The 22,500-nt window shown below is 43.4% G+C and overlaps 1 protein-coding gene across 1 annotated transcript in view; it reads right to left on the bottom strand.

Moving 5' to 3' along the window:
* Positions 1–22,500, bottom strand: part of LOC120026051 (dynamin-1) — a 79,370-nt gene that overhangs the window by 13,235 nt on the left and 43,635 nt on the right. Inside the window, exon 15 of the mRNA XM_038970835.1 lies at positions 19,582–19,695. Coding sequence (XP_038826763.1) covers positions 19,582–19,695 — 114 coding nt within the window. The remainder of the gene's footprint in view (positions 1–19,581; positions 19,696–22,500) is intronic.

The following is a 22,500-nucleotide window of genomic DNA, read 5'->3' as shown; positions in this document are numbered from 1 at the left end:
GCAATGTATTTACAGCTGTAACCCTAACCCTAGACTGATACTGCATTGTATTTACAGCTGTAACCCTAACCCTAGACTGATACTGCATTGTATTTACAGCTGTAACCCTAACCCTAGACTGATACTGCATTGTATTTACAGCTGTAACCCTAACCCTAGACTGATACTGCAATGTATTTACAGCTGTAACCCTAACCCTAGACTGATACTGCAATGTATTTACAGCTGTAACCCTAACCCTAGACTGATACTGCATTGTATTTACAGCTGTAACCCTAACCCTAGACTGATACTGCATTGTATTTACAGCTGTAACCCTAACCCTAGACTGATACTGCAATGTATTTACAGCTGTAACCCTAACCCTAGACTGATACTGCAATGTATTTACAGCTGTAACCCTAACCCTAGACTGATACTGCATTGTATTTACAGCTGTAACCCTAACCCTAGACTGATACTGCATTGTATTTACAGCTGTAAACCTAACCCTAGACTGATACTGCATTGTATTTACAGCTGTAACCCTAACCCTAGACTGATACTGCATTGTATTTACAGCTGTAACCCTAACCCTAGACTGATACTGCAATGTATTTACAGCTGTAAACCTAACCCTAGACTGATACTGCATTGTATTTACAGCTGTAACCCTAACCCTAGACTGATACATCATTGTATTTACAGCTGTAACCCTAACCCTAGACTGATACTGCATTGTATTTACAGCTGTAACCCTAACCCTAGACTGATACTGCATTGTATTTACAGCTGTAACCCTAACCCTAGACTGATACTGCATTGTATTTACAGCTGTAACCCTAACCCTAGACTGATACTGCATTGTATTTACAGCTGTAACCCTAACCCTAGACTGATACTGCATTGTATTTACAGCTGTAACCCTAACCATAACCCTTATCTTGACATAACCCTAGTCTTATGTTCAACCCTGACTAAACCCTTACCCCTACAAATAGGGCTCCCTGACCTCTAAATTCATAATTTGACCCCTGAAAAAAAAGGATAAGTATAGTTCCTCCTCTTACCATAACTCTCGCCAAGAAGAACACGTTCCAAACATCCAGACAACCTTATAGAGTGTTTCAGTTAGTTATATTTTCCCTTAATAATATGGGGAAGTAGCCAGAGGGAGAATAGTCAATGACTAAATCTCATTGAAACCTTTATACAACCTTATGACATTTATAGCGATGCACAATGCTTCCAAACTGTTAAAACACGCACAGAAAACAATTTACAACAGTAACATTTGGCTCTGCTAAAATTTGACTATTTCGAGACAACATGTAAAAATGTGTGGTGCCTGACTTCCTTCTGCACTTTAGTCAAACGTCTTCGCAAACATTTGGCAAATCGTTGGCAAACCTAGGGCTCTTTTGTGCTCTGTTTCCTGTGTTAAATAAAAACAAATCTTCAAGAGAAGGAAGCAAGGCTCACTACTACAGGTTCATTCAGCACAGCAGCATTTAAATACAGGTCTACAAGTAAATTATATTTCCCGCCATAGAGGGAAATGCTAAATGTGTGCCATAGAGGGTAATGCTAAATGTCTAATTATTTGTGTTATATTTAACTCAGTCAAAGGTCATTCTAACATCCCTGGGGCAACCAGTGACCTTCTACAATCAACATTGACCACCAGCAGTCAAAGGAGGGTGGGAGGCTCTCTCTCTCTCTCTCTCACACACACACACACACACACACACACACACACACACACACACACACACACACACACACACACACACACACACACACACACACACACACACACACACACACACACACACACACACACACAACCCCTTCTGACCACATAAACACATGGGAATATTCCCACACCGCTGAGGAGGGTCATCAATGAGAGGGCAATGTCAAATTAACGAGTGTGTGTGCATGTACAGTACCAGTCAAAAGTTTGGAAACACCTACTCATTCAAGGGCTTTTCTTTATTTTTCCTATTTTCTACATTGTAGAATAATAGTGAAGACATCAAAATTATGATATAACACATATAGAATCATGAAGTAACCAAAAAAGTGTTAAACTAATCAAAATATATTTTAGATTTTAGATTCTTCAGAATAGCCACGCTTTGCCTCGATGACAACTTTGCAAACTCTTCGCATTCTCTCAACCAGCTTCACCTGGAATGCTTTTCCAACAGTCTGAAGGAGTTTCCACATATGCTGAGCACTTGTTGGCTGCTTTTCCTTCACTCTGCAGTCCAACTCATCCCAAACCATCTTAATTGGGTTGAGGTCGGGGGATTGAGGAGGCCAGATCATCTGATGCAGCACTCCATCACTCTCCTTCTTGGTCAAATAGCCCTTACACAGCCTAGAGGTGTGTTGGGTCATTGTCCTGTTGAAAAACAAATGATAGTTCCACTAAGCGCAAACCAGATGGGATGGTGTATCGCTGCAGAATGCTGTGGTAGCCATGCTGGTTAAGTATGCCTTGAATTCTAAATAAATCACTGACAGTGTCACCAGCAAAGCACCCCCACACCATCACACCTCCTCCTCCATACTTCACCGTGGGAACCACACATGTGGAGATCATCCGTTCACCTACTCTGCGTCTCACAACGACACGGCGTTTGGATCCAAAAATCTCAAATTTGGTCTCATCAAACCAAAGGACAAATTAAATGGTCTAATGTCCATTGTTCATGTTTCTTGGCTCCAGCAAGTCTCTTCTTATTATTGGTGTCCTTTAGTAGTGGTTTCTTTGCAGCAATTCGACCATGAAAGCCTGATTCACACAGTCTCCTCTGAACAGTTGACGTTGATATGTGTCTGTTACTTGAACTCTGTGAAGCATTTATTTGGGTTGCAATTTCTGAGGCTGGTAACTCTAATGAACGTATCCTCTGCAGCAGAGGTAACTCTGGGTCTTCCTTTCCTGTGGCGGTCCTCATGAGGGCAAGTTTCATCATAGTGCTTGATGGTTTTTGCAACTGCACTTGAAGAAACTTTCAAAGTTCTTGAAATTTTCCAAATTGACTGACCTTCATGTCTTAAAATAATGATGAACTGTCGTTTCTCTTTGCTTATTTGAGCTGTTCATGCCATAATATGGACAGGGTCTTTTACCAAATAGGGCTATCTTCTGTATACCACCCCTACCTTGTCACAACACAACTGATTGGCTCAAACACATTATGAAGGAAAGAAATTCCACAAATTAACAAGGCACACCTGTTAATTGAAATGCATTCCAGGTGACTACCTCATCAAGCTGGTTGAGAGAATGCCAAGAGTGTGCAAAGCTGTCATCAAGGAAAAGGGTGGCTACTTTGAATAATCAAAAATATATTTTGATTTGTTGAACACTTTTTTGCTTGCTACATGATTTCACGTGTTATTTCATAGTTTTGATGTCTTCACTATTATTCTACAATGTAGAAAATAGTAAAAATAAAGAAAAACCCTGCAATGAGTGGTGTGTCCAAACTTTTGACTGGTACTGTATGTGTCATCCATAAATCTCTAACACTTCAGCAAGTTCAAAGAGACCAGTCTGCAGTCACACACACACACACACACACACACACACACACACACACACACACACACACACACACACACACACACACACACACACACACACACACACACACACACACACACACACACACACACACACACACATAAACGTAAACATACAAAAACACAGAAGCACAAATACACAGACACTTGAAAAATGATTTGGATCAACAATGACTAATTGTGAGTATGAAGGACCCAAATATTTTAGCGTCCGCACACAAACATACACACAAATACACACAAACATACACACAAACATACACACAAATACACACAATTATACACACAAACATACACACAAACAAATACACACAAACATACACACAAACATACACAAACATACACACAAATACACACAAACATACACACAAATACACACAAACATACACACAAATACACACAAACATACACACAAACATACACACAAACATACACACAAAACCAATGTAGCTGTTTTGTATAACAATGTTGCCTATTGTGCCAGGCTAGCCCTGAACTTTTTCCCTTATTGTAGCTCTTGTGAAGTACAGGAGGAGGAAGGCATATACAGTATGTGCTTCTATGAACGTATGGTTTTGAGAGATATGCAACTCTGTAGGCGTGAGTGGGGGAGTATGGAGGGAACACGAAATAAGACCATTTATTGAAAGAAAAACAGACACCACTTGTTTATCTCATCAGCACGGGGCTGGAGAGAGAATTATCCACATGCCTGACTCCATCGTTCCCTCTCTCTGTCTCCTCTACCAGGCAGGGGTGCTCTCTCATTCCCACTTTGCACCAGCGGTTTCTCTCTCTCCAGCCAACCAAGCCATAGACTGTTCACTCTGTTACCGTCCGGCAAACAGTACCGGAGCTTCAGCTCTCAGACCAACAGACTCTGAGACAGCTTCTACCCCCAAGCTTTAAGACTGCTAAATAGCCATAAGACTGCTAAATAGCTATAAGATTGCTAAATAGTTCATTAAATGGTTACACGGACTATACACTGACCCAATCTTGCACTGACTCCATGCACAGTCACAAGACTATATTCAGTATATACACACTATATACACATATATACTCACACACACACACACACACACACACACACACACACACACACACACACACACACACACACACACACACACACACACACTACACTGACAATCTCACACAAAACCCACACACATTCACTTCATACGCACGCACACACTAACACACAAACACACGCATACTGACACAACACAAACACACACACACACTTTTACAGTCATCATATGCTGCTGCTACGCTCTTCTTTATTTTACTCTTATTATTATCTATCCTGATGTCTAGTCACTTTACCCTGCCTTCATGTACATATCTACCTCAAATACCTTATTATTATCTGTCCTGATGCCTAGTCACTTTATCCTGCCTTCATGTACATATCTACCTCAAATACCTTATTATTATCATCTATCCTGATGCCTAGTCACTTTACCCTGCCTTCATGTACATATCTACCTCAAATACCTTATTATTATCTGTCCTGATGCCTAGTCACTTTATCCTGCCTTCATGTACATATCTACCTCAAATACCTTATTATTATCATCTATTCTGATGCCTAGTCACTTTACCCTGCCTTCATGTACATATCTACCTCAAATACCTTATTATTATCTGTCCTGATGCCTAGTCACTTTATCCTGCCTTCATGTACATATCTACCTCAAATACCTTATTATTATCTGTCCTGATGCCTAGTCACTTTACCCTGCCTTCATGTACATATCTACCTCAAATACCTTACTATTATCTGTCCTGATGCCTAGTCACTTTACCCTGCCTTCATGTACATATCTACCTCAAATACCTTATTATTATCTGTCCTGATGCCTAGTCACTTTATCCTGCCTTCATGTACATATCTACCTCAAATACCTTATTATTATCTATCCTGATGTCTAGTCACTTTACCCTGCCTTCATGTACATATCTACCTCAAATACCTTACTATTATCTGTCCTGATGCCTAGTCACTTTACCCTGCCTTCATGTACATATCTACCTCAAATACCTTATTATTATCTATCCTGATGCCTAGTCACTTTACCCTGCCTTCATGTACATATCTACCTCAAATACCTTATTATTATCTATCCTGATGCCTAGTCACTTTACCCTGCCTTCATGTACATATCTACCTCAAATACCTTATTATTATCTGTCCTGATGCCTAGTCACTTTATCCTGCCTTCATGTACATATCTACCTCAAATACCTTATTATTATCTATCCTGATGCCTAGTCACTTTATCCTGCCTTCATGTACATATCTACCTCAAATACCTTATTATTATCTGTCCTGATGCCTAGTCACTTTATCCTGCCTTCATGTACATATCTACCTCAAATACCTTATTATTATCTGTCCTGATGCCTAGTCACTTTACCCTGCCTTCATGTACATATCTACCTCAAATACCTTACTATTATCTATCCTGATGCCTAGTCACTTTACCCTGCCGCCATGTACATATCTACCTCAAATACCTTATTATTATCTGTCCTGATGCCTAGTCACTTTACCCTGCCTTCATGTACATATCTACCTCAAATACCTTACTATTATCTATCCTGATGCCTAGTCACTTTACCCTGCCTTCATGTACATATCTACCTCAAATACCTTACTATTATCTATCCTGATGCCTAGTCACTTTACCCTGCCTTCATGTACATATCTACCTCAAATACCTTACTATTATCTGTCCTGATGCCTAGTCACTTTACCCTGCCTTCATGTACATATCTACCTCAAATACCTTATTATTATCTGTCCTGATGCCTAGTCACTTTACCCTGCCTTCATGTACATATCTACCTCAAATACCTTATTATTATCTATCCTGATGCCTAGTCACTTTACCCTGCCTTCATGTACATATCTACCTCAAATACCTTATTATTATCTGTCCTGATGCCTAGTCACTTTACCCTGCCTTCATGTACATATCTACCTCAAATACCTTATTATTATCTATCCTGATGCCTAGTCACTTTACCCTGCCTTCATGTACATATCTACCTCAAATACCTTACTATTATCTGTCCTGATGCCTAGTCACTTTACCCTGCCGCCATGTACATATCTACCTCAAATACCTTATTATTATCTGTCCTGATGCCTAGTCACTTTACCCTGCCTTCATGTACATATCTACCTCAAATACCTTATTATTATCTGTCCTGATGCCTAGTCACTTTACCCTGCCTTCATGTACATATCTACCTCAAATACCTTATTATTATCTGTCCTGATGCCTAGTCACTTTACCCTGCCGCCATGTACATATCTACCTCAAATACCTTATTATTATCTGTCCTGATGCCTAGTCACTTTACCCTGCCTTCATGTACATATCTACCTCAAATACCTTATTATTATCTGTCCTGATGCCTAGTCACTTTACCCTGCCTTCATGTACATATCTACCTCAAATACCTTATTATTATCTATCCTGATGCCTAGTCACTTTACCCTGCCTTCATGTACATATCTACCTCAAATACCTTACTATTATCTATCCTGATGCCTAGTCACTTTACCCTGCCGCCATGTACATATCTACCTCAAATACCTTATTATCTATCCTGATGCCTAGTCACTTTACCCTGCCTTCATGTACATATCTACCTCAAATACCTTATTATCTATCCTGATGCCTAGTCACTTTACCCTGCCTTCATGTACATATCTACCTCAAATACCTTATTATTATCTATCCTGATGCCTAGTCACTTTACCCTGCCTTCATGTACATATCTACCTCAAATACCTTATTATTATCTATTCTGATGCCTAGTCACTTTACCCTGCCTTCATGTACATATCTACCTCAAATACCTTATTATTATCTATCCTGATGCCTAGTCACTTTACCCTGCCTTCATGTACATATCTACCTCAAATACCTTATTATTATCTATCCTGATGCCAAGTCACTTTACCCTGCCTTCATGTACATATCTACCTCAAATACCTTATTATTATCTATCCTGATGCCTAGTCACTTTACCCTGCCTTCATGTACATATCTACCTCAAATACCTTATTATTATCTATCCTGATGCCTAGTCACTTTACCCTGCCTTCATGTACATATCTACCTCAAATACCTTATTATTATCTATCCTGATGCCTAGTCACTTTACCCTGCCTTCATGTACATATCTATCTCAAATACCTTATTATTATCTATCCTGATGCCTAGTCACTTTACCCTGCCTTCATGTACATATCTACCTCAAATACCTAATTGATCTGGTACTGGTACTCCCTGTACATAGCTATATTCTTTTGTATTTTAATTCCTTTTGTATTACTATTTTTATTATGTTTTTTAACTCTGGATCGTTGTGAAGGGCTCGTAAGCAAATATTTCACGGTAAAGTCTACACCTGTTGTATTCAGCGTATGTGACAAATACAATTACATTTTTCTAGCATTCACCCCACTCTCTCTACCGCTCCCTCTCTCTTGCCCCCATCTGTTCTAAGTAAACCTCTCTTACCCACAGCCAGGTCACCCGTGATACAAGTCAGTATTCAACATCCATCCATGTCTGAGGACGTCGGGAGATGACGTGGAAACTGGCCACTAGGGGCAACAGTGAGAACTGTTACCTTCAAGTAGGTTTTGTTTTACTAGGGCATTGTGGACCGGGATGGTGGATGGGCATAAAGCGATAGAAAGTTGTTTCTGATATTTTTGTTTTAAGCCTATACCAAACCTTAACCCTTACCTTAACCATTCGGAGTTAATGCCTAACCTTAAGAATTTGGAGTTAATTTCTGCCCTTAACCTTAAACACGTGACGTTTAAAACACGTGACGTTTGGAACAACTTCGAAATTTGACGTTTGAAAAACATGGATGAACGTCTAATTCTGAAGTGAGACTGTGAGAGCTGGTTGCTTACTCAGTGCATTGTCATTCTCCTTATCAGATATTGTGGTTTATTTACATAGCTGTCATATTACTCTCTAAAAGCTCCACTATGAAACCTGAACTGTAAGCAAACTGTATATCAGGACAAACTGGAGTATGTCTGACAACAACAATTTGTTTAACTGTGTCTCACACACACACTCCCTCCAAGGATGATGCAATGCGTGTGTGGAGGGATAACAAGGTGGTCAGTTCTGGTGGGAATAGGGAATGGGAGTGAGAAAATGTGTAGATCACTATATACAGTGGCAAGAAAAAGTATGTGAACCTTTTGGCAATACCTGGATTTCTGCATAAATTGGTCATAAAATGTGATCTGATCTTCATCTAAGTCACAACAATAGACAAACACAATCTGCTTAAACTAATAACACACAAACAATTATACGTTTTCATGTCTTTATTGAACACATCGTGTAAACATTCACAGTGCAGGGTGGGGAAAGTATGTGAACCCTTGGATTTAATAACTGGTTGACCCTCCTTTGGCAGCAAAAACCTCAACCAAACGTTTTCTGTAGTTGCGGATCAGACCTTCACAACGGTCAGGAGGAACTTTGGACCAATACTCTTTACAGCAATATTTTTGGGATGTCTGGTGTGAACTGCTCTCTTGAGGTCATGCCACAGCATATCAATCAGGTTGAGGTCAGGACTCTGACTGGGCCACTCCAGAAGGCGTATTTTCTTCTGTTGAAGCCATTCTGTTGTTGATTTACTTCTGTGTTTTGGGTCGTTGTCCTGTTTCATCACCCAACTTCTGTTGAGTTTCAATTGGCGGATAGATAGCCTAACATTCTCCTGCAAAATGTCTTGATAAACTTGGGAATTCATTTTTCCGGCGATGATAGCAAGCTGTCCAGGACCTGGGGCAGCAAAGCAGCCCCAAACCATGATGCTCCCTCCACCATACTTTACAGTTGGGATGAGGTTTTGATGTTGGTGTGCTGTGCCTTTTATCTCCACACATAGTGTTGTGGGTTCCTTCTAAACAACTCAACTGTAGTTTCATTTGTCCACAGAATATTTGATCAGTAGTGCTGTGGAACATCCAGGTGCACTTTTGCAAACTTCAGATGTGCAGGAATGTTTTTGTTGGACAGCAGTGGCTTCTTTCATGGTGTCCTCCCACGAACACCACTTGTTTAATGTTTAACGTATCGTAGACTCGTCAACAGAGATGTTAGCATGTTCTTTAGCTGACACTCTAGGATTCTTCTTAACATTGAGCATTCTGCTGTGCTCTTGCACTCATCTTTGCAGGACAGCCACTCATAGGGAGAGTAGCAACAGTGCTGAACTTTCTCCATTTATTGACAATTTGTCTTACAGTGGACTGATGAACATCAAGGCTTTTAGAGATACTTTTGTAACCCTTTCCAGCTTTATGCAAGTCAACAATTCTTAATCTTAGATCTTCGGAAATCTCTTTTGTTCGAGGCATGGTTCACATCAGGCAATGCTTCTTGTGAATAGCAAACTCAAATTTTGTGAGTGTTTTTTATAGGGCAAGGCAGCTCTAAATCAACATCTCCAACCTCGTCTCATTGATTGGACTCCAGGTTAGCTGACTCCTGACTCCAATTAGCTTTTGGAAAGTCATTAGCCAAGGGGTTCACATACTTTTTCCAACCTACACTGTGAATGTTTAAATGATGTATTCAATATAGACAAGAAAAATACAATAATGTGTGTGTTATTAGTTTAAGCACACTATGTTTGTCTATTGTTGTGACTTAGTTGAAGATCAGATCAAATTTTATGACCAATTTATGCAGAAATCCAGGTATTTCCAAAGGGTTCACATACTTTTTCTTGCCACTGTACCTCCCCATGGCAAAATAAACGGAGAGGGGGAAAGGAGCCTAAATAATTTGGCATATGACAGCAAAAAACGACTAATTGTTATTTGACATATTATCTCATCTCTTCTAGAAGTTTACAATCTTGAAGTTTATTTTGAGCGTTTCTTACTAATCCATCTGGAGTGAAAGCATAGAATATGATTCCAGTCTGGTCGTATTGGTTTTGGCCTAGATGTGACACAGCAGTTCAGATAAAGCCTCTCCATAGTGCTCAAAGGCTTACACATATGCAGGCACACATACTGTATATGCACAAAGGGACGCACTCATACAAACTCACACACACTAACATAGACACACACACACACACACACACAAACAATGTCCATCCAGATCCAGACCAAGATAAACATAAAAAGTCAGAGGTATTTTATGACAAGGCTGGATGAGTTGGACTCAGTATTGGTTCTCAGTGTGTCTGGCCTGGCGTCATAGACAAGGGATGTGAGTTGAAGTTGAGGCATCTTGGATGTCCAAACTGTGGAAACAATGTTAGTGCAGCCAAAGTCACCCTCCATCCCTCCCACCCTCTGCTATTCATTTCTTCCAATCCCAAACCTAACTTGAAAATCCCTTTCTTTCCCACTCTCCATCTCTCTAACTTGCTCATTCTTTACCTCTGTTTCCTCTCTACCGCTGCCTCTCTTTCTCCTTCTCTTTTTCCCTCCATCTGTACCGTCTCCCCTCTCTCAGTAGTGCTGACCTGGCTCCCAGAGGGGGCTGTCTTTGATTTCTCCCTCAGGTTGGAGCTCAGAAACCATAGCTAAAGCAAACACACAAGCACAGCCACCACCCAGTGCTGAGCCAAGAAACCCTCATATATATACACACACCAACCCCCGTTCTGGTTAGGATTTTCCAGCGCGCACACGCACACACACACACACACGCACACACACAGGCGTACATACACACAGGCGTACACACACACACAGCATCACCATGCGTGAGACCTACCACCAGACAGAAAGGGAGAGAGATAATGAAGAGAGTTTGAAAAGGAATGATAGAGGTACCAAATACTTTTCTTGGAGTTCCTCTGTTTGTCATGTACACTGGACTATTCCACTACTGCCATGTCTCTAACCAGTAGACCCTATTCCCTCTGCACACACACACACACACTATGGTTCTGATTTACCAGCAATCAACCCCTAGCACCCCCGCACTTTCCAATTCACCAGTCCACCTCTCTCTGATGGGGTGGGGGGGTGAGGGACGGGTGGGGGGTGTAGACCAGTATAAAGAACCTTTTATTCAAGCTGTACAGGGAGAGGTAATCAGCTTTAGAAGCAAAAACAGAGCAGAGAGAGAGAGAGACGGAGAGAGAGCGAGACAGACAGAGAGAGAGAGAGAGAGAGAGAGAGAGAGAGAGAGAGAGAGAGAGAGAGAGAGAGAGAGAGAGAGAGACAGAGAGAGAGAGAGAGAGAGAGAGAGAGAGAGAGAGAGAGAGAGAGAGAGAGAGAGAGAGAGAGAGAGACAGAGAGAGAGACAGAGAGAGAGAGAGAGACAGAGAGAGAGAGAGAGAGAGAGAGAGAGAGACAGAGAGACAGAGAGAGAGAGAGAGAAAGAGAGAGAGAGAGAGAGGGAGAGAGGGAGAGAGAGAGAGAGAGAGAGAGAGAGAGAGAGAGAGAGAGAGAGAGAGAGAGAGAGAGAGAGAGAGACCACATCTGGAGTTATTATAAGCCTTCCTTCTCGCCAAGAAACGCCGACATTCCTGCCCTGGCTACAAAGCCACAGAGCCTCTGCAGTCATCCAACCTCAACCCCCCCCCCCCCCCCCCCCACACACACACACGCCAAAAAATACACGCAGGCACACATTCTATACACACACACACACACACACACACACACACACACACAGTCTCACTGACCACAAACACACACCTGCAAACACACCAACTGATACATACAGTACATTTACTGAAACATTGCATACAAACCTACAAACTTGCTAACACACAACCAATATACCCACCCCACCCCAACAATTACACACACACGCGCGCGAGCACTCGCACGCGCACACACAGACACCCAGTACTCCCACATATATGCTTCCCCAAAAAGCTCACCAGCTACACAACCCTTCCCTATCCCCCTCCCCTTCCCTCCAGCCCCTGTTCCCCGCTACAATTACACAACACAAGCAGCAAATGAATGCGCCTCACTTCCTGTTGACCCCTGACCTTCCACTTCCTGCTACCTCCCCAAAAGCCCAAGCTGAAAAAAACACAGACCCAGACAGAGGAGGGAGAACATAAAAATGGAAAATAAGAGCTCCTCCTCTTTCCTCTCTTTTCTCTCTCTCTCTCTTTTGCCTCCATCTCCCTCTCTCTCTCCTTCCCTCTCGCCAGGGATACTTTGGGGACCATTCGTCTGCCACGTCAAGCCTACTGCTAGTCCTCGCTCTACCCCTCAGCGGGAATCCTCTCGCACTGAGGAAAGAGCCTCTGGACAGCGCTGTGACAACGCTGTTACAACTCTGTTACAACCTCCAGCGTCTCTCTGCTCCAATGGACTGCCATGGCCAAACAACAGGAGGCTACCTGAATGCAAAATGTTCTCTCCAGTCAGAGGAGAGAGGGATAGGGGAGAGGGAGACAGGGAGTTGGAGGGTGAAAAAGTGGTAGGATTCAACTTGGTTGAGATAACAAAGATCATCAACTGGCAAAGGAGACTTCTCTCCCAAGAGATGCCACGAGGTGAAAGACAGAGAAAGGAGGAGAAGAGGAGCTGGAGAGCGAGAGTCTATAGACCAACCCATCCAGAACCCTCAAAACGGACTAGGTATCTCTTCTATCCTCTGTGTCTTCTCTGTGATTAGTGATTGTGAAGGAATGATGGGCTCTAGACTGATGTGTTTGTGGGAGGACATGGTTTTGAAAAGTTGGGTATGAACCGCTATCTATGCTGACTGTGTGTTTCTACCGGTAAGTCTGTTAGTGGTTTTGACCGCTTGGTGACTGTTTCCTGACAGTAGTACTACAGATGGTAAAGGAGCAGTGTCATCACCAAACCAACTTTAATCTAAGACCAGAGTTCTTAGTTCGGTTAATTTCTGACTGATTCATTTCTTATGTGTAGTGGAAAAGACAGATTGTAAATGTCAATTTTACCTCAACGCTTTAGATTAATGAGGGCATACAACCTCCAACCTGGTCAGCTAAGACACTGTTTGTCTGTGTGTGTGTGTGTGTGTGTGTGTGTGTGTGTGTGTGTGTGTGTGTGTGTGTGTGTGTGTGTGTGTGTGTGTGTGTGTGTGTGTGTGTGTGTGTGTGTGTGTGTGTGTGTGTGTGTGTGTGTGTGTGTGTGTGTGTGTGTGTAAACATTTTTAAAAAACTAATTTTAGAGACTATTGACACACCGCACAATTAAAAATCCTCTCCTCTGTGACTCATGGCTTGGAATGTCTCTCTCTCTCTTGCTCTCTCTGCCCCCTCTCTCTGCCTCTCTCTCTTGCTCTCTCTGCCCCTCTCTCTCTGCCTCTCTCTCTCTCGTGCTCTCTCTGCCCTTCTCTCTCTGCCTCTCTCTCTCTGCCTCTCTCTCTCTCTCTCCCTCGCTCGCTCCCTCTGCCTTTGTTTCTCTGCCTCTCTCTCACTCTCTGTATCTCTATCCCTACTTCTCTCTCTCTCCCTACCTCATTCTCTCTATCTCTCTCTGCAGAACACAGGCATGAATGCTCAGGCTGCCAATCACAACCCATCACTCCATAACCTCAGCCTTTTACTCTATTTCTCTCTCTCCTCCAGGCAAGACCACTCCTCTCTCCAATGGGCAGAAATCCCTCTTCTCTCCTGAGCCCACAGATTCGGTCAAATAACTATTTCGGATACAGTGCAGATTTATGTGAGTATATGTACATGTGTTCAGTGTGTACATGTGTGTGTGTGCACGTCTGTGCAGTGTGTGTGTGTTCAGTGCAGTATGTGTGAGTGTTTATATATATATATAGCTCCTTTACCCCCCTCCCTCGTGGACCGGCAGCCCGCCCCGCCTGCCCAGTGTTCAGACTACCTGTTCAGGAACTAGTGGTTGTACAGTAGTCTGCACATTGGTTAGGCTGGGTGGGGAAGCGCGAGAATCAGGACACTGAGAGACAGCTAACCAGTGGGCAAAAGCAGCCAGAAAGACCATGGCACCACTCTAGGAAAGCCTGGCACAGTCGTAAATATCAGGCTGAACCACAGAAGCAGGCCATGCCCAACTAAATGCCTGTCTTAATACTGTTCCGTGTGTTCTGTTGAGTTCCTCCATTGATGGGCAAATGTTTGTAAAAAAAAATCTAAAGAAATGCACCCGATATAAGAGTGAAGACTGATCATGTAGCTTTTTACTCGTAAAACAGTCAAAGATTCATATGGACATTATGTTTAATTCCGGTTCTAGCTATTGGTGATGCATTTGAGTTGATGACTAACTGTATGTCCTGAGAAGTTGAAATAAAGTTTTTTGAAGAACATTCTGGGCTTACTTGGTGTCTTTACTGGGTTAAGACGTCTGCCATAGAGATACTTCTCTACTCCTAACCAAGTCAGGTTTTGTAAATATTGTCATGAGCAAGAATTAAAACAACAGATTTTAACATTGAATAAGACTGTCCATTTTATAGGTGTATTGTCTATGGTTGAATGGGAATCACTGGTATTGGTAATGAACATAGATATATTCAAGATGGCTTCTGCTGGAGTGGTTATATTTGTATGAAGAACCAAAATATTCCAACCACAGGAGGATGACTAAGACACAGGAATAGGAATGACCATAGAGTGTTAACCCAAAGCATTCCTGTTGCTCTACACTAAACTGAAGCTTACAATTAAGTCACTGCCTGAGCTACATAAAGAAGTGGTGGTTCTAACCCCAAGCCGACCAATGTGCAGAAGACAGGCAAAAAGACAACATCTAAAGTCACTGACATGAAGAAGGAAAATATCTAAATTATGTCTATGCTTTTGTTTGCTTTTCCTACAATAGGCTTATGTCTCCTGTAAAAGTATATACACTGTAACTGGCAACATTACATACTGTATGATGTCATGTGACCATTTTGTTCTTGGCTAGACTGACCTAAAAGAGAAGGGGGATTACTTATGTCTTTCACTCTCTCTCACACACACACATACGTACAGAGAGAGTTGACTCATTCACACGATATCCCGACTCTTAGATTCAACCAGAGGAATGAAAACCACACAGCAACATGTTTCCACTTAACAGTCTGCTGTAGAGCGCAACTGCTTTTTATGAGATGCAGTGCCTGAGACACACACACACACACACACACACACACACACACACACACACACACACACACACACACACACACACACACACACACACACACACATTCATGAACATACACAGAAATTCATGGATGCACAAACACATACAAACCACAAATACGCACACACATTCATGGAAATATGCACACATACGCACACGCACACACACAGGCGTACATACACACACCACACATACACACACACAAACGGCACATAGCCATAAGCAGAGAGATGTGCGCACAAACACACGTTTTGGTGAGTGCTGTTGAGAGCGAGCGCCTCCTATTTCCCCCCAGGTTATTTACAGCTCAGATCTCCAGTTGAGACTCTTTTACGGTAGCTTTATAGCAGGACCGAGCTGCAAGGAGACCCCCCCACACACACACACACACACACAGGGTTCTGCAGTGACATCCAGTGTGGAGGGTCTCACAGCAGCTCGATGACGATTATAGCATCCTTGAAAGCTCACATTATGTTTTGAGTGTGTGTGTGTGTGTGTGTGTGTGTGTGTGTGTGTGTGTGTGTGTGTGTGTGTGTGTGTGTGTGTGTGTGTGTGTGTGTGTGTGTGTGTGTGTGTGTGTGTGTGTGTGTGTGTGTGTGTGTGTGTGTGTGTGTGCGCATGTTAGCAACGTGTATGTACACTACCGTTCAAAAGTTTGGGGACACTTAAAAATGTCCTTTTTAATTTTTTCCATTAAAGTAACATCAAATTGATCAGAAATACAGTGTAGACATTGTTAATGTTAATGTTGTAAACTACTATAGTAGTTGGAAACTACTGATTTTTAATATCTACATAGGCGTACAGAGGCCCATTATCAGCAACCATCACTCCTGTGTTCCAGTGGCACGTTGTGTTAGCTAATCCAAGTTTATTATTTTAAAATGCTAATTGATCATTAGAAAACCCTTTTGCAATTATGTTAGCACAGCTGAAAACTGTTGTGCTGATTAAAGAAGCAATAAAACTTCTTTAGACTAGTTGAGTATCTGGAGCATCAGCATTTGTGGGTTGGTTTACAGGCTCAAAATGGCCAGAAACAAAGAACTTGCTTCTGAAACTTGTCAGTCTATTCTTGTTTTGAGAAATGAAGGCTATTCCATGTGAGAAATTGTCAAGAAACTGAAGATCTGGTATAAAACTGTGTACTACTCCCTTCACAGAACAGCGCAAACTGTCTCTAACCAGAATAGAAAGAGGAGTGGGAGGCCCTGGTGCACAACTGAGTAAGAGGACAAGTACATTAGAGTGTCTAGTTTGAGAAACAGACGCCTCACTTGTCAGTCCTCAATTGGCAGTTTAATTAAATAGCACTCGCAAAACATCAGTCTCAACGTCAACAGTGAAGAGGCCACTCCGGGATACTGGCCTTCTAAGTGACCCCAAACTTTTGAACGGTAGTGTATATAATTGCTGTACAGACAGTGGGGGCCAGTGAGAGTCATGGGCTTGGTGTTTACTCATGCTTTTGAGGGTTTCTCTTCATTCACTTCTTCTCTGGTTTGAGAGGCTTTGGGGAGTTCTGGGCTCCAGGGCTGCTTGATTCAAAGCCCTGGCATGTCTGGTAATACAAACCAGATCCCCTAACCCCCTAGACCCTACCCTGTGCCAAAACTGGGGTAGTTGAAGGTTATTATTAGTGTCTGGATGTGGAGGTGTGGTGTGTGTGTGTGTGTGTGTGTGTGTGTGTGTGTGTGTGTGTGTGTGTGTGTGTGTGTGTGTGTGTGTGTGTGTGTGTGTGTGTGTGTGTGTGTGTGTGTGTGTGTGTGTGTGTGTGTGTGTGTGTGTGTGTGTGTGTGTGTGTGCTGTGGTATCTTATAAAATGATGGGAGGATATGGTCACGGCTATGGTCCTGCTTCAGCAGTAGGCATTGTGTCCTGTGCTGCCAGAACAGGGCAGGGGTTCACAATGATGAGAAGCTAGCTAGTAAAATTTGAAATGGGAGAAATGTTGTAAAGCTCTCTACGTGTGTCAGTGGGGATGGTCATGTGTATGAATGAATGGACAAAGGCTATTCAACTCTGCTAAATAGTGTACATTACATATACTAGGTTTGAGTGTGTGTGTCCGTTAGCCAGTGTGGGCCCTGAGTGTGTGTACGCCCCAGAGTGTGCTTTAGTGTGTGACTGAGTGTATACAAATTAAAGCATGTCCACTTTGCTTGGACAAAGGCATGGAAATGTTTCTGTTCCCTGCTCATTAAACCACATTAGTCCCTCCTCTGAGCTGGAGCAGCGGGGCTATATTAGTTTTGAGTCCCCGTGTTCTGAGAGACTGCTATTTTCAAATAAATACACGTGGGGCAACGCCGACGGGACGGGGGAACGGAAGGTAAAGGCAGAGGGGGGTTCCTGCCCTCTATGTGGTTTAGTTATTTGCGGCAGGGCTCTGGGGATGGGAGAAAAGAGGGAGGGAGTAGACAGAGACTTTTGTTCAGCAAGAGATGAAAGGAAGACCACAGCATCCCTCGCTCTCTCTCTCCATCCCACATGGTCCTTGTTACTGTGGCCCTAACCAGCTAACCAGAGACACTCCTCCCCTCCCTCTTCTACTTTGTAGCCAATTCCCTCCCCTTTCTCTTCCCCCTTTCCCCCATCCTCTCTAGCGCCCTTTGAAATAGAATATGTTTATGAGAAGCAGCCCTGGCCTAAGTCTTGAAGGGGAACATGCAGGCCAGCCCTAACAGTGTATTGTGTGTGTACATGTGTGTGTAATTGGGAACACACACTCAGAGCAGGGCTCTGGTATGCACATGTGGGTGCCAGCTTTGGTGTCTGACATGCTGGGGGGCCCTGTCTCACTTTGAACAGACTCCTCTCCTACTACACCTAGCCCTACAATACCCCCAACCTCTCTACTTCCTCTAATTGCCCTCCCCCTCCCCCCTCCACACACACACACAAACGTCCCTTCACCCATCTCATTACCTTCAGTGTGTTAAAGAACAGACTCTCTGATATATATAAAAAATGATGGTCACAATTTAATGGGATAGTCCAGATTTTCCATCTGCAGATGCTTTACAGATGGTCATACTATCAACAAAACTACCTGCTGACAAGCAAATGCTTGCAAGGTTACTGTTAGGGTTAGGTTTAGATTAAGGGTTAGGGTAAGGGTTAAGGTTAAGGTTAGGGTTAGGGTTAGGGTAAGGGTTAAGGTTAGGGTTAGTAGATAGTTAGTTGAAATGTGACATATAGTTTATAGAGCGTCTACAGATGGACTATCCAAATAAAGTGTTACCCTAATTATCATATAAGCACACACACACACACACACACACACACAATGATGTCAGTCAGTCAGCGGAGCGGCTGTGGCTAGCTCTTAATAAAGCTACAACGGATTCTGGGATTGTCGTTGACCAATCTGACCTGGTTCAAACCTTGTCAGGTTCTATTATCAAGACATGTCATTTTAAACACAACTACCAAAATCCACCAGCACAATTCACTGTTAGGAAACGATGAAAAATACTTGTTGAATCTCCTTGGCAGCAAAACATCCGTAAAGTATCCAACAGAAATCAGTCCATTACTGGTTTTGGAAACAACAACCCAGAGTCACACGTGAAAGAGTTGGCGTTAAAATGAGACACATCGCTGTTGGGTGACGTGTCAAGTGCAGGCGCCAATAGCTGAATGAGAGCAGTTTAGTTGTCTTCAGTTGTCATTTCATCCAACACAATACAGCCAATGAAAATGTATTTATTAAGTCATTTTATGAGAAACCTGTATATGTGAGGTCCTTCTGAAAATTGTGACAGAATTGGTAAATAAGCAAATGAGGTACCTGCATAAAATCTCTCAAGTATGAAATCTTTGCTTTTAAACCCAGTGTGTAGGTACAACCATAGCCTCACCTCATCGTCCTTGTACCAGGACAGGGACTCAGCAGTCAGGACGAACCAGTACTCCTTTGCTCCTCCCTTCATGATGCCAATGTTGTTGATGGTCAGCCAGCCCTTCCTGATCACCTGAGGGAGGGAGGGAGGGAGGGAGGGAGGGAGGGAGGGAGGGAGGGAGGGAGGGAGGGAGGGAGGGAGGGAGGGAGGGAGGGAGGGAGGGAGGGAGGGAGGGAGGGAGGGAGGGACAGAGAAAGAAAAACAGATTCAGAAAGGCAGGCAAACACAAAGCTAGCCTTCTGAATCCCCTCACAACAGCACTTCCTCCATCATGACATTGTGTTAGTAAGTCTGTGTATGTATGGCATGTGTGGTATCCTCTCACTACTGTCCCTAGTGGACAATGTGAGTCACTGCAGGGGACACAACACAGGACAAATGGGACTGGCTCAATGGGCCTATCTACTAGCATCAAACACAACTATCATTGTGATTATATCAGTGTCTCTCCCATAACATAAACATATAATGCATATTGTGCCTCTGTATTTACCTTAAACCGATCATTAACTGCTCCTCTCTCCGGCTGAATGGGGATGTGGAGAGAACATTACACAGCTATGCCACGTACGGAGCACAGAGCATAGGCCATTCGTAATGCACAGGGGCAGGCAGCACACTGGCATATTTGCACATTGGCACACTGGCTGGCTAGAGTGGGGTACAGCGAGGGAAGGCAGGCAGGGACAAAGGGGGACAAAGAGCCATATGGGGCTGTAGGGCCGCTTTCAAACCAAAACTCATGCAGCACATATGCTGATGCATATTTGTGTCGGGGTTGCCCACGGAATGCGTCGTTGTGTTGTGTGGTGGGGGGGGGGGGGGGGGAATTATCAGTTGGTTAGTAACTGACAGATGCCTAGTCATAATGTGTCATGTCAAAACTTCCACTTTATCTGTTTTTTCAAACTTTTCTGTTGGACAGCGCAACCAACTGCTTAGTTGGCCCTTCCACCAAGGCATTGTTAGCCTTTATATTGCATCATTTTGGGTGGTTTGAATGCCCTAGGTGGGTAGAAAGGAAGGTCAATGAAAGATACCAGGGGAGGCTGTTAGTCAAAGCAGCTGGAGTAGAGCAGAACTAAATGCAGCCGGCTAAACAGGAAACCCTATGCCATTTGACCCCCCCCCCTCCCCCGCCAGTCACTACGGCAACTGACAGGGTGTGCCTCTAGAGGTGATGTACCTATCTGTTCTGCACTGAGAGACGTTCCCCCTCCTTCACTAGATGGTTAGGATCTATCAACACAGAGAGAGAGACAATGACAGAGAGAGAGAGATGATGAGAGAGAGAGAGAGAGAGAGAGAGAGAGAGAGAGAGAGAGAGAGAGAGAGAGAGAGAGAGAGAGAGAGAGAGAGAGAGAGAGAGAGAGAGAGAGAGATGATGAGAGAGAGAGAGATGATGAGAGAGAGAGAGAGAGAGAGAGAGAGAGAGAGAGAGAGAGAGAGAGAGAGAGAGAGAGAGAGATGATGAGAGAGAGCGAGAGAGAGAGAGTAGGGTAGGGTAGAGTAGAGTAGAGTAGAGTAGGGTAGGGTAGGGTAGGGTAGGGTGGAGTAGGGCAGAGTAGAGTAGGGTAGGGTAGGGTAGAGTAGGGTAGGGTGGAGTAGGGTAGAGTAGAGTAGGGTATAGTAGAGTAGAGTAGGGTAGGGTAGAGTAGGGTAAAATAGAGTAAAGTAGGGTAGAGTAGAGTAGAGTAGAGTAGAGTAGAGTAGAGTAGAGTAGAGTAGGGTAGAGTAGAGCAGAGGAGGGTAGAGTAGGGTAGAGTAGGGTAGAGTAGAGTAGAGTAGAGTAGAGTAGAGTAGAGTAGAGTAGAGTAGGGTAGGGTTGAGTAGGGTAAAATAGAGTAGAGTAGGGTAGGGTAGAGTAGAGTAGAGTAGGGTAGAGCAGAGGAGGGTAGAGTAGAGTAGAGTAGAGTAGGGTAGAGTAGAGTAGGGTAGAGTAGAGTGGGGTATAATAGAGTAGGGTATAGTAGGGTAAAATAGAGTAGAGTAGAGTAGAGTAGAGTAGAGTAGAGTAGAGTAGGGTGGAGCAGAGGAGGGTAGAGTAGAGTAGGGTAGAGTAGGGTAGAGTAGAGTAGAGTAGGGTAGGGTAAAATAGAGTAGAGTAGGGTAGGGTAGGGTAGAGTAGAGTAGAGTAGGGTAGAGTAGAGGAGGGTAGCGTAGAGTAGGGTAGGGTAGGGTAGGGTAGAGTAGAGTAGGGTGGAGTAGAGTAGAGTAGAGTAGAGTAGAGTAGAGTAGAGTAGGGTAGAGTAGGGTAGAGTAGAGTAGAGTAGGGTAGAGTAGGGTAGGGTAAAATAGAGTAGGGTAGGGTAGAGTAGAGTAGAGTAGAGTAGGGTAGAGCAGAGGAAGGTAGAGTAGGGTAGAGTAGAGTAGGGTAGAGTAGAGTAGAGTAGGGTGGAGTAGGGTAGGGTGGGGCAGAGGAGGGTAGAGTAGGGTGGAGTAGAGTAGGGTAGAGTAGGGTAGAGTAGAGGAGGGTAGGGTAAAATAGAGTAGAGTAGGGTAGGGTAGGGTAGAGTAGAGTAGAGTAGAGCGGGCTAGAGTAGATGAGGGTAGAGTAGGGTAGAGTAGGGTAGGGTAGAGTAGGGTGGAGTAGAGTAGAGTAGGGTAGTGTAGAGTAGGGTAGAGTAGAGTAGAGTAGAGTAGGGTAGAGTAGAGTAGAGTAGGCTAGGGTAAAATAGAGTAGAGTAGGGTAGGGTAGAGTAGAGTAGGGTAGAGTAGAGGAGGGTAGAGTAGAGTAGGGTAGGTAGGGTAGAGTAGAGTAGGGCTGAGTAGAGTAGAGTAGAGTAGAGTAGAGTATAGTAGAGTAGGGTAAAATAGAGTAGGTAGGGTAGAGTAGAGTAGAGTAGGGTAGAGCAGAGGAGGGTAGAGTAGGGTAGA

This window comes from Salvelinus namaycush, chromosome 31, assembly GCF_016432855.1.
Source record: "Salvelinus namaycush isolate Seneca chromosome 31, SaNama_1.0, whole genome shotgun sequence".
Taxonomy (NCBI): Eukaryota; Metazoa; Chordata; class Actinopteri; order Salmoniformes; family Salmonidae; genus Salvelinus; species Salvelinus namaycush.
This window is presented reverse-complemented; position numbering and strand designations above follow the sequence as displayed.